Source organism: Anolis carolinensis, chromosome 5 (genome assembly GCF_035594765.1).
Source record: "Anolis carolinensis isolate JA03-04 chromosome 5, rAnoCar3.1.pri, whole genome shotgun sequence".
NCBI lineage: Eukaryota > Metazoa > Chordata > Lepidosauria > Squamata > Dactyloidae > Anolis > Anolis carolinensis.
The window spans coordinates 132,103,744-132,115,352 of NC_085845.1; the positions used below are offsets into that span (position 1 = coordinate 132,103,744).

The 11,609-nt window shown below is 38.1% G+C and overlaps 1 protein-coding gene across 2 annotated transcripts in view; it reads left to right on the forward strand.

The window, feature by feature from the left end:
* The first annotated feature begins 1,671 nt into the window (after positions 1 to 1,671).
* The window catches only part of mov10l1 (Mov10 like RNA helicase 1), a 56,975-nt gene continuing 47,037 nt past the window's right edge, over positions 1,672 to 11,609 (forward strand). For both annotated transcript variants that reach the window (XM_008111211.3, XM_008111214.3), the window contains exon 1: positions 1,672 to 1,845. In XM_008111211.3, the coding sequence (XP_008109418.1) occupies positions 1,764 to 1,845 (82 nt within the window). In that variant the 5' untranslated portion in view covers positions 1,672 to 1,763. The remainder of the gene's footprint in view (positions 1,846 to 11,609) is intronic.

Here is an 11,609-nt window from a genome sequence, read left to right on the forward strand (position 1 = left end):
TATCGAGATTGGTCATTGCTCTCCTTCCAATAAGTAAACATCTTCTGATTTCCTGGCTTCAGTCTGCATCTGCAGTAATCGTCGGCGCCTAGAAATACAAAGTCTGTCACTGTCTCCACGTTTTCTCCCTCTATTTGCCAGTTATCAATCAGTCTGGTTGCCATGATTTTGGGTTTTTTTACGTTTAGGTTGTTGTGAATTATCTAGGCTGTATGGCCATGTTCCAGAAGCATTTTCTCCTGATGCTTCACCCACATCTATGGCAGGTATCCTCACAGGTTATGAGGTCTATTGGAAATTAAGCAAATGAGGTTTATATATCTGTGAAAGGTCCAGGGTAAGAGAAAGAACTCTTTGTCTGTTGAAGGCAAGTGTGAATGTTGCCATTAATCTCCTTGATTAGCATTGAAAAGCCTTGCAGCTTCAAAACCTGCCTGATTCCTGCCAAGCGGGATTCATACATCAATGCGAAATGCGAAAGCTGATAAAGAAGCACAGCCTACAATCTACAGATCCACTAAGAAAATCCAACAAATGCTACGTTCAGCAAAGGACAAGAGGGATTCTCTCACCTCTGCAGGAGTCTACCATATACCAATGCAGCTGTGGACAAGTCTACATAGGGACCACCAAACACAGCACCCAAACACGAGTCAAGGAACATGAAAAACACTGCAGATTAACTCAACCAGAGAAGTCAGCCATAGCAGAGCACGTAATGAACCAACCTGGACACAGTATATTATTTGAGAACACAGAAATGCTCAACCACTCCAACAACTAAGATAGCATTGTCCAAACACGAATCAAGGCATCATAGAATCATAAGAGTTGGAAGAGAGCTCACAGGCCACCCAGTCCAACACCCTGCCAAGAAGCAGGAAAAGAACCCCCAACAGATGGCCATCCAGCCTCTGCTTAAAAGCCTCCAAAGAAGGAATCTCCACCACTGCAGGCATTGCAGACTACCAGAGAAATCAGCCATTGATGAACCAACCTGGACACAGCATATTATCTGAAAACACAGAAAGGCTGGACCACTCTAACAACCACCACGTCAGACTATACAGAGAAGCAACTGAAATCCACAAGTGTGTGGAAACTTTCAACAGAAAGGAGGAAAATGAACCAAAACTGGCTATCTGGATTTCAAAGTTCTAAAATCAGGACATTAAAATAAAGAACAACACTCAAAAACAGGAGACTTCCAAAAAGGAAACAAGCAGGGCCAGCTAACACCTCCCAAAAAAGGATTCTCCCAGGCAGGAATCAGCCTGGCTTTGAAGCTGCAAGGCTATTCAATGCTAATCAAGTTTGCCCTTGCCTATTCTACACTGTAGAGTAGGCATGGGCAAAGTTGGGCCCTCCCTGCAGGTGTTTTGGACTTCAACTCCCACCATTCCTAACAGTTTCAGGCCCCTTCCTTTTCCCCCTCAGGAAAGGGCCTGAGGCTGTTAAGAATGGTGGGAGTTGAAGTCCAAAACACCTGCAGGGAGAGCCCAACTTTGCCCATGCCTGCTCTACAGTGAAGGCAGTTTGACACCACTGTAACAGTGAAAAGGACTCAATTCTGTGGGGAATCCTGGGATTTGTAGTTGGGCAAATCACCTGCGCCTCAGTCCCGTCAGAAAGCTCTAGGGCTCCGCCCATAAAAGGCTCCACACAAAAGAGGTTTTGGCGCATGCGCGGACGTGATTGACGAGGGAGTTTCCCGCGTTTCTGAGGGAGAGAGACTCGGGCCTTGTGGCGGAAGCGTCGCCAAGATGCTCCATCTCTTCTCCAAAGGCCTCGCTTTCTTCTGGCGAAAAGCCGAAGAGGAGGAAAGGGAGGCTCGCGAAAGGAGAGGTAGAAGAGGCGGGAGCTGCTTCGTTTCCCGCTCAATGTGTTTGGTTTGTTTGGAGAGAGAGAGGGATAGGCCTTGGAGGCCTAATGGAAAGCTAGGAGCAGGAATGGGAGCGCGGCCTGTGCCTTTCTCTCTTCTCAAGTGATATTTATTCCCAGGGAAAACAGGAGGATGTACAGTTCCAGCAGTGCTTTTTCTCTCCCCAACTTGTGCTTCCTGCTTGATTCCTGGATGCATCTACACAAGAGAATGAATACACTTTAACACCACTTGGCACAATGTGATGGAATCATGGGAACTGTAGTTCTATAAGGTCTTCAGGCCGCTCTGCCAAAGAGTGCTGGTATCTCACCAGACTAAAAAATAATAATAAATTTTAACTGTACAGTAGAGTCTCACTTATCCAAGCCTCACTTATCCAACATTCTGGATTATCCAACGCATTTTTGTAGTCAATGTTTTCAATACATCATGATATTTTTGTGCTAAATTCATAAATACAGTAATTACTACATAGCATTACTGTGTATTGAACTACTTTTTCTGTCAAATTTGTTGTATAACATGATGTTTTGGTGTTTAATTTGTAAAATCATAACCTAATTTGATGTTTGATTTTCCTTAATCTCTCCTTATTAGCCAACATATTTGCTTATCCAACGTTCTGCTGGCCCGTTTACGTTGGATAAGCGAGACTCTACTGTATTTGTCACCAGATACACAATACTATTTCATTGATATTCCAATCTCTGTGACTTTTCTGGGCTGTATGGCTATGTTCCAGAAGTATTATATCCAGACGTTTCACCAGAGGTTCCTCCCAACTTCTGAGGATGCTTGCCATAGATATGGGTGAAACATCAGGAATGAATGCTTCTGGATCATGGCCATACAGCCTGGAAAACACACAGCAACCCGGTGATTCCAACCATGAAAACCTTCAACAACACAATTTGATATTCGCTTTGTTTTCAGTTGATCAAAGTGTGTGGTGGTTAGCCGCCTTGAGTCCCCACAGGGGGAAAGGGGATATAAAAATACAGTAAAAAAAATAGCACTGTGTAGCACTGATATTGTTCACTTCCTTCGTTTGTTAAACTGCAAAAAATTTGTTTTTGCAGGACATCCTGCAGTACATTTTGCTATAGTTTTTAAATGAATATCTCATAGAGTTTCAACCAATTCAACATAGGGCTGCTGTGAGTTTTCTGGGCTGTATGGCCGTGTTCCAGAAGCATTCTCCAGACCTTTCACCTACATCTATAACAGGGGCCCCCTCAGAGGTTCTAAGCTTTGTTGGAAACTAGGCAAGTGGACTTTATATATTTCAAAGCCAACTGCTTCCTGCCTGAGGAAATCCTTTGTTGGGAGTTGATTAGCTGGCCCTGATTGTTTTTTGTTTCGAATTCCCCTGTTTTTGAGTTCTTTATTTCAACAAAGGAAGAAACAATGAAAATGAACAAAATCTGGCTACTAGTATTTTTAAAAACTCTAAAATCAGGACAGCAAATAAAAAACAATACTCAAATACTGGGGAATTACAGACAAGAAACAATCCGGGCCATCTAATCACTTTCCAACAAAGGATTCCCCTAGGCAAGAAGCAGCCAGGCTTTGAAGCTGCAAGTCTATTCAGTGCTATTCAAGGTGATCAATTGTAACATTCACACTTGCCTCAAACAGACAAGAGTTCTTTCTCCCACCCTGGACATTCCACAGATATACAGTATAAACCCCACTTGCCTAGTTTCCAACAAATCTCACAACCTCTGAGGATGCCTGCCATAGATGTGGGTGAAATGTCAGGATAATGTTTCTGGAACATGGTCATACAGCTCGGAAAACTCACAGCAACCCAGTGATTCCAGCCATGAAAGCCTTCGACAACACATCAATTCAACATAATTTGATGCAGCCACTGAAATGAAGTTTCTGGAGTATAACAGCTACTTTCAAAGTGGTACGCACAATCAAACAGGAAGTAACACTTTAAAACTAGGAACAGAAAGCTATGCATTGTTACATAGTATAATAATGACAATAATACAAATCCCAGGATTTCATAGCATTTAGCTGTGGCAGTTCAAATGGTGTTATGCTCTATACATTCTGCAATGTAGTAAATGCACCTTCTGCCATAAATTCCTTGAACCGCATTGAATTGGATTAGTGATTCTCGATTTTTGTTTGATTTCAACTCCCAGAAGCCGCACTTGGCTTGGCTAATCTTCAGGAATTCCTAAAAAAAATTACAAGACCAAAATTTGAGAGCCAATGATCTGAAATAAAAGGTAGTGTGTTACAAGACAGTTGAAAAACAGGATGGCTTTAGCCCCCCCCCCCATCTCTTATATATAGTTACCATATGGACATGTTTAGGGTTGTTTTTAAAATGCACCCACTTGTTCCATTTCGCTTCCCTAAAATAACATGTTTGGCATCCAGATTAAATAGCTGGAAAAAGGCAAACATAAAATGTAATCAGAATGGATGTCACATCTGAATCACTCGATATGGCACTTTATGGATCACTTGTAAGTGATCCATACATTGTAAAGAAAAGTAATTGGACTGAAATGTGTAGTCTGGTTTATATGAAAATAGATACAGATATCTTCAGTGTCCATAATATAGTGGGCCCTTAGTATCCATTGGGCTTTGAATCGCTGTGAGATGGATTTAATTTGCATTTTTGCTATTTTGATGCACACGGAATAAGTCTATAATTAAATACCAATTATCTTTGATACATTTCTGTCAGCTTTGGGCATCTGAGTCCTTCAGTTTCTTCTAGGCAAGATTTCTGCAGTTGCCAAATTGAGTGGAGACAGTTGCTGAACAGACATTTGTTTTCAAGTCTAGCTACAGATTCTCAATTAGATTGTGTTCTAGATTTTGACGGAGTCTTTCGAAAACACTCAGGTTCTTATGTTCCAGTGTTAGTTTAGCTGTGTATAATCATAGTCCTGCCAGAAGAGGAATCTCTGTTTTAATTCTGGGTCCCCTGCAGACTGAAAGCAATTATTTCCCCTAGAATTATGTGTGTCACTCCTTCTAGCTTGCCCTCAATCCTGACAGGCTCCTTATATCCCAGGATCTAATCCCAGATTTTCTACTTTAAAATGAATTATATGAGTTGCGACTCAGATAACCTGGGATCAGATCCTGGGATATAGAGGCAGTGTGAAAGGGGCCTTAGTTTCCTCATCCTTGCCAAAATAATACATGATGTTGGTACTACCATACTTTACTGTGGGGACTGTGTTCAAGGGCAGTGAGAAGTGACCTTCCAAAATATTTTTTTAAATCTTAATGAATTAGAAAATAAATTTATGCATGTTTTCCGTATCATTCCAAATGAGTTTGTTTCAGCAATGGATTTCTTTTTGTCATTCTTCTATAAAGCCCAACTTTGTACAGTTTCCACATGATAATTGTTTCAATTTATCCCCCCTCAACTGTGGTCTCTCCAGCTCGTATACAGTTAGCATTGGCCTCTTGATTGCTTCTCTGGCTAATGCCCTTTTTATCTGATCACCAAGTTTTGGTGGATGGCTTTCTCTAAACAGAGTGGCATTTGAGCTATATTCTTTCTAATGTATCATCCTAGTTTGGGATATTTTTAGTAACCAAACGTGGTTAATGTTTTTGCGTAACTTCCTTGCATATTTTGTTGATTGAAATTTTTTGATAGGGCATTCTAAAAATACATATCTTTAGCCAAAAAGAAATAAAAGCCTTATTGGATGATAGGCAAGATTCTTCAAGCAATCAAGCACAGATGACCAGCAAAAGTAAAAGGTGGCAGCTGAATCCATAATACAACAGTTCCACACTAGCCCTGAGCATAGGGAAAAAGAGAAGTATTATAATAATTATAATGCAAAGAAATAAGATATCAGAAGAGGCAGAAAAGATCTGTTCCACAAGATCTAAGAAATTAAAGAAATATCCAGAGCAAGAGTGGGGGTTCCTGATAACCAAGTTTCAAAAATTGAAGGAAGGGTGAATAATTTTGCAAATAATTTTATATGTTAACAAGTATCAGAACCAAAACATGTTTAAAATGAAACAACAACAACACATTTTCTTGGAAATCTGGAATAAATATGGTTTAGGCTTGGTTCTTGTCTTCTGAGAATACTTTCTAAGAACTATTTTGACATCTTCGCTTTTAACATTTTGTGGGCGTGATTGCTATTTGCTGAGTAATTATGTCCATATTTTTGTGGAATGTATTTGTCAAATGTGTTTACTTCCAATTGTTAGCAATCAGATTTCTAAGAACTACAGTTCTGTGAATTTCACTACATGTGCACAACATGGTATGCTGACATTCCAAAGTCAGTGTAATATCTTCTTGAACAAGAGGGCATAAAATACTTACGGTATTTTGAAAGCAAAGTATATTTGTTAGTATAGCTTTGGAATACATTAGTTTTTTAAAATTTATTTTTATTGAAGAATTTCCAATTACATTTGTTAAAAGCTGGGTTATGGGGTAGTAAAAGGGAAGTAGTAGGGTGGGGGAGGAATTAAGGGTTGGGAAAAGGTGTGGGAAACGTTGAGGGAAGTCAGGGAAATATTAGTGGGAAAGGGGAAGGGAAAAAAGGTGGGAGTAAAGGGACAAAGAAAAGATCTTCCATTCTCTTCCTTTACGGTTAGAATTGTCTACTTTAAAAAAAAAGTTTTCAAACTTGTTTCTTCAGAATACATTAGTTTTAAAGAGCTTTACAGAAATGGAATCAAGTCTGTCAGTGCATATTGACTGCGACATATTGTGGCGCTGTATATACAGAATTGAGTACCTCTTATCTGATGAGATTGAGAGTGATGTCCCCGATATACATACCTCTTTTCTTCTCTAGGGATGCATAAAGTGATACATAGTGCCTGAACAGTACTGGATAAAATTGTTCCTCCTTTGTTTCTCCCCTTCTATTATTGGACTGTTGAATTTAGAGGATAAGTCCCAAACTAATCATGCATCTTTCAAATAATACCCAAAGGCATCATTGTTGCTATGTCCTTTTGACTAGTGGGATGACTTGAGCAGCTTATATTTCTTGGTGAGGTATTAATGACTGAGATTCCATGCACTTGAACATTTTATAAACAATGTTTCATTCCTCTCTACCACACTGTAAAATTAAAATTAAGAGTTAACAATTTAAAATGGATCCCGATGACTTGTCTGGGTGTTAGTCTGTATCCAGGGGAAAGGGGGGGGGGGGGGGGGAGAGAGAAAATCTGCTGTCTAAAGATTTTCAGTATGCAATACCTAACACTCCTCGCCAATAGCTATGCTGGTTGGAGTTAGTGGGAGTTGCTGCCAAACTACGGTACATCTGATAGACTATATTTTGCCCACCACAGTCTTAGATGCAGTCTAATGCATTGGTCCTCTTTGTGCTTGTAATGTTTGGGGCTTCAGTTCTCAGACTCCGTGATAAATAGACAAGTTGTCTGGGGGGTTCTGGGAGCAGAAATCCCAGACAATCCCAGACAATACCTAGAAGACCAGTGCTTGAGAGTAATTGAATAGGTGAAATTCATTGCCACATTTTTGATGTCAAGGGTTGAGCAGCCAGGAAAACACTAAATTTGCCAACTGCTCAGGATTGGATCCCCACCTATCTTGTTGATTTCTCATGCATTTGCTACTCTCTCTTGCCAAGTACATCATATGTTTTCAACTTTTCCCATCTCTGACTGTATCCAAGAGGAAAGGGAGAATCTTTTATCTCTCAAAAATAAATGATTATTTCTACTTCCTCAGACTCTTATTGCATATAAGTTAGCAAAAGAAAAGTCTCAGTGCCATTGGAAACATTTTAAAAGCATATTTAAAGTGCAGAGAGGGAACATTTATATGTGCATGAGGGGTGGAATACTGCAAGAGAGGGCAGTGCCATCCCTACTACTGTGCCATTCCTTGAAAATACTGTAATAAACCTTTTCAAAACCTACCATTTATGCCAATGGAAATCTTTTGAAATCCTGATTATAGTGCATGAGGGGCATTTTTAGGAGAGTCAACTGCTTAAAAAGACATTAGCATTCCCCATTGCTGTGACCCACAGAACAATACCATGTGTCCCCAAGTGCAAAAAAAACCCCTTTAAAATGGAGACAGATTTCAGCATGAGTGATAGTCTTTAAGTAAGCTAAATATAGTGCCTCTAACATTCTTATATTTAACCAATTCATCTGTTCCCCGTCCTTGTCTGTTAATTGATTGTGAGTGCTATGTATTTACATAGGGAAATGTGAAAAAGAGTTATACAGGGCTGTTGTTTTATTATAATATACTTTATTTATATTCCGCTCTATCTCCCCGAGGGGACTCAAAGTGGATTACAGAATGCATATATGGCAAACATTCAATGCCGTTATACAATTAACAACAAAGACAGTACATAGACAGAAGCAAGGCTTTCCTCTTTTCTATCTCCGGCATCCATCTCCGGTTGTGCTCAACTCGGCCATGGAGTGGTGCTGTTGTTCCATTTTTCCACTTCAAGAAGCCTGTTGTCCATGGACACCTTCCTGATTGAATTGCCGGCATGTTTTCTGAGGTTCCTTTTTTCTCCTTTCGTGGCAGTACCTATTTATTTACTCACATTGCTTTCTTGCTGATAACCATCTAAATTGTCCTTTTTTACAAGTTTTTTTAATTGATATTATTATTTGAGAAAAAATTACAATTATATAAACATATTCTATACATTTCCCCCTCTTTTATTTACATTCACCCCTGTGCTCCCCTTCTCCAGAGCCATCTCTTCTTCTGTAGTCCCACCAAAAGTTCAATTCTTCATTTGGAGGTAAATTCCCATCTTCTTTTTCCAATAATTTTTCTAAAAATTTTCTCCAAATACTTTCAAAATCATTTTTTTCCATAATCCCTTCTTTACTTTTAAATTTGATGTTAGCTTTGTCATACAGTGCCATTCGCCAAACTTCTTTATACCATTCATTAATTTGTATTTTCATTTCTCCTTTCCAATATTTTGCAATTAATAATCTAGCTGCTGTTAATAGCATGTCTATTACATTTTTTCCCCTCTTATCTTTCTCATCCTCTTTTTAAATTAAAAGTAATATTTCCACTGGATTCCTTCTAATTTTTATATTCATAATATTTTCTATTTCCCTTATGACCAATTCCCAAAAACCTTTTACATGTTTACAATCCCACCACATATGCATGTAGGTTCCAATTTCCTGGCACCCTTGCCAGCATTTTTCATTATTATTCTTACTCATAATATTTAACCTTCTTGGTGTTAAATGCCACTTCCAAATTAGTTTGTAATAATTTTCTTTTATTCTAATTGACATGTTTTTAATTGTCTTGTTTTCCATATCTCCTCCCATTCTTTTTCCGTTATCTTTGTTCCTAATTCTTCCTCCCATGATTCTCTTAATGTTAATCTTTTCTTTTTTTCTATATCTTTAATTAGTATTTTATATATTTTACTTGTTGTTCCTTTTAATGGCTCACTATTTTCTCTTTTTAATGCTTTTATTATTAATTCCTCAAATTGCGTTATTTGTTTTCCAGTTTTATTTCGGGCCCACCAGTTTTCATTCCATTTTTCTAATTGAATCCAATGAATCCAAGAAATATTTATTCCTCTCAATTCTTCTCTCGTTTTTACCTTTTCCATTTTTTGTTCTATCCAATTTCCTACCCTTTTTAGTTCCCTTTTTTCTAATTTTTTTATCTAGTGTTCCTTTTAGTTCCTTTGGGAAATCTTTTTCCATTATTATTGGCGTTAAAACTGAATTCTTATTAATTAATTGTCCTTTATATTTACTCCATATTTTCATTATATTTCTTAATGATGCATTTCCAATTTGTTTTATCTCTTTCTTTGAGATTTCCTTAAAGAATATGTTATCCTTTCTCCACTCAACTGCCTTATTCCCTGATTCCATCCATTCCAGATCTTCTCCATCCATCATCCTCTCTACTACATATCTTAATTGGTTTGCCTCATAATATTTTTTTTATATTCAGAAGGCCCAATCCTTCTTTTTGGGGGTTGTACCAAATTTGTTTGTTTAATCTGTTCTTTTTACCATTATTGCAATATTTGTTTATCATTTGTTGCCATTTATTTATTTCCTTTTCTAAAATCATTAATGGTATCATTCTGAACCAGAAATTTATTTTGGGTAAGACTTTCATTTTTACTAGGGCTATTCTGCCGAACCATGATAATCGCAGATTATTATAATCCTTTAACTTCCCCTCCATGTGTTTTCTTAATTCTTCTAGGTTTTTTCTTTCTATGGATTTTAGATCTTTGGTTATGGTTATTCCAAGGTATTTTATATTTTCTTTTACGCTTATTCTCATGTCTTTTATATCCATCTGCTTTTTAAACTCCTCTTCCTCCTGCTTAGTATAATTAAATAACATTACTTCTGATTTATTCCAATTTATCTTCAATCCAGTTGCCCATTCAAATTCTGTTAAATGTTTCTTAATTATTTCCATTTTCTTCATTATCTCCTTAATTGTTATCAATGTGTCATCCTCAATTAAGCTAATTTTTCCTAACTTTGTTCCTGTGCCTTCTAATTCCTTGTCTTTTCTTATTACATTAGCCAGTAATTCCATTACCATTGCAAATAGATAGGTGACATAGGGCATCCTTGCCTTGTACCTTGTGTTACTTTTATCTCTCCTGTGATTCCATCATTTAGTATTATTTTTGTATAATTATCTGAATACAATTGGCTCATTATATTTTTGAACCTATTTCCTAATCCAAATTTGTTCATTATTGTTTGAATAGTTGGCCATTCCACACTATCAAAGGCTTTAAATATATCCAGTGCTAGAATCCCCGCTTTGTTTTTTTCCCCTTCTATTGTTTGTATTTTATTTATTACTCTTCCTATCAGGTTGGACATTTGTCTCCCTTTAACAAACCCACATTGATCTTGTTTTATATATTTATACATAAAGTTGCTCATTCTGTTGGTAATAATCGCTGTTAAAATTTTGGCATCTTGTTTTTCCCTCCTTTCTTTGGTGGGGTGGGGGGTTCTTTACTGTACAGAGAAGGATTTCTTGGGGGGACTTCTCATCATTTTTATCTCCTCCTCCTCCTCTTCTATTTGTTTTGAAAACCTTTGAAGCCAGTATGTTTTATCTGAAGGTTTTTCTTTCCTCCTCACCCAAACTTTTTCATTCATTTAACCAGGGAGCTCAACTTGGAGGCTTGCTTTAAGGATCTCATTAGCTCTCTCCCAGCTCTCCGTCCCTTCGGTTTCAAATCAAAATAAGTATTCACTTACAATCCGGCTCCAGTTTTTTTTGTCTTCTCTATCTTAGTCCCGCTCCAAACTTACTTGATTCATTAGCTGGTGGGAATTGTCTCACTGATATGTACAGCATTTAATGGCTGCCTCTTCTCCTTCTCCAGAAGCATTCACGCTGACTTAGCTTGCGTTGTGGCTTTACTGGAGCTTTAAATCCTTCACACTTCCGGGAGGAATTTTCCTTATCTTTTCTTGGATTGATTGATATTCTTTAAGGGGAGTGCTTGGACCTCCAAACTCATTATTTATCCATAAATCTTGCTAAATGCACTCAGCTGGTCGGAATTGCAGCTTACCCAGCCATGGTCGACCATGCCCCTCCCCTCACATTGCTTTTTTGAACTGCTAGGTAAGCAGAAACTAGGGCGGATGGCGGGAGCTCACCCTGACCTTGGTTGACTTGAACTGCCAACCTTCTGGTCGGCAA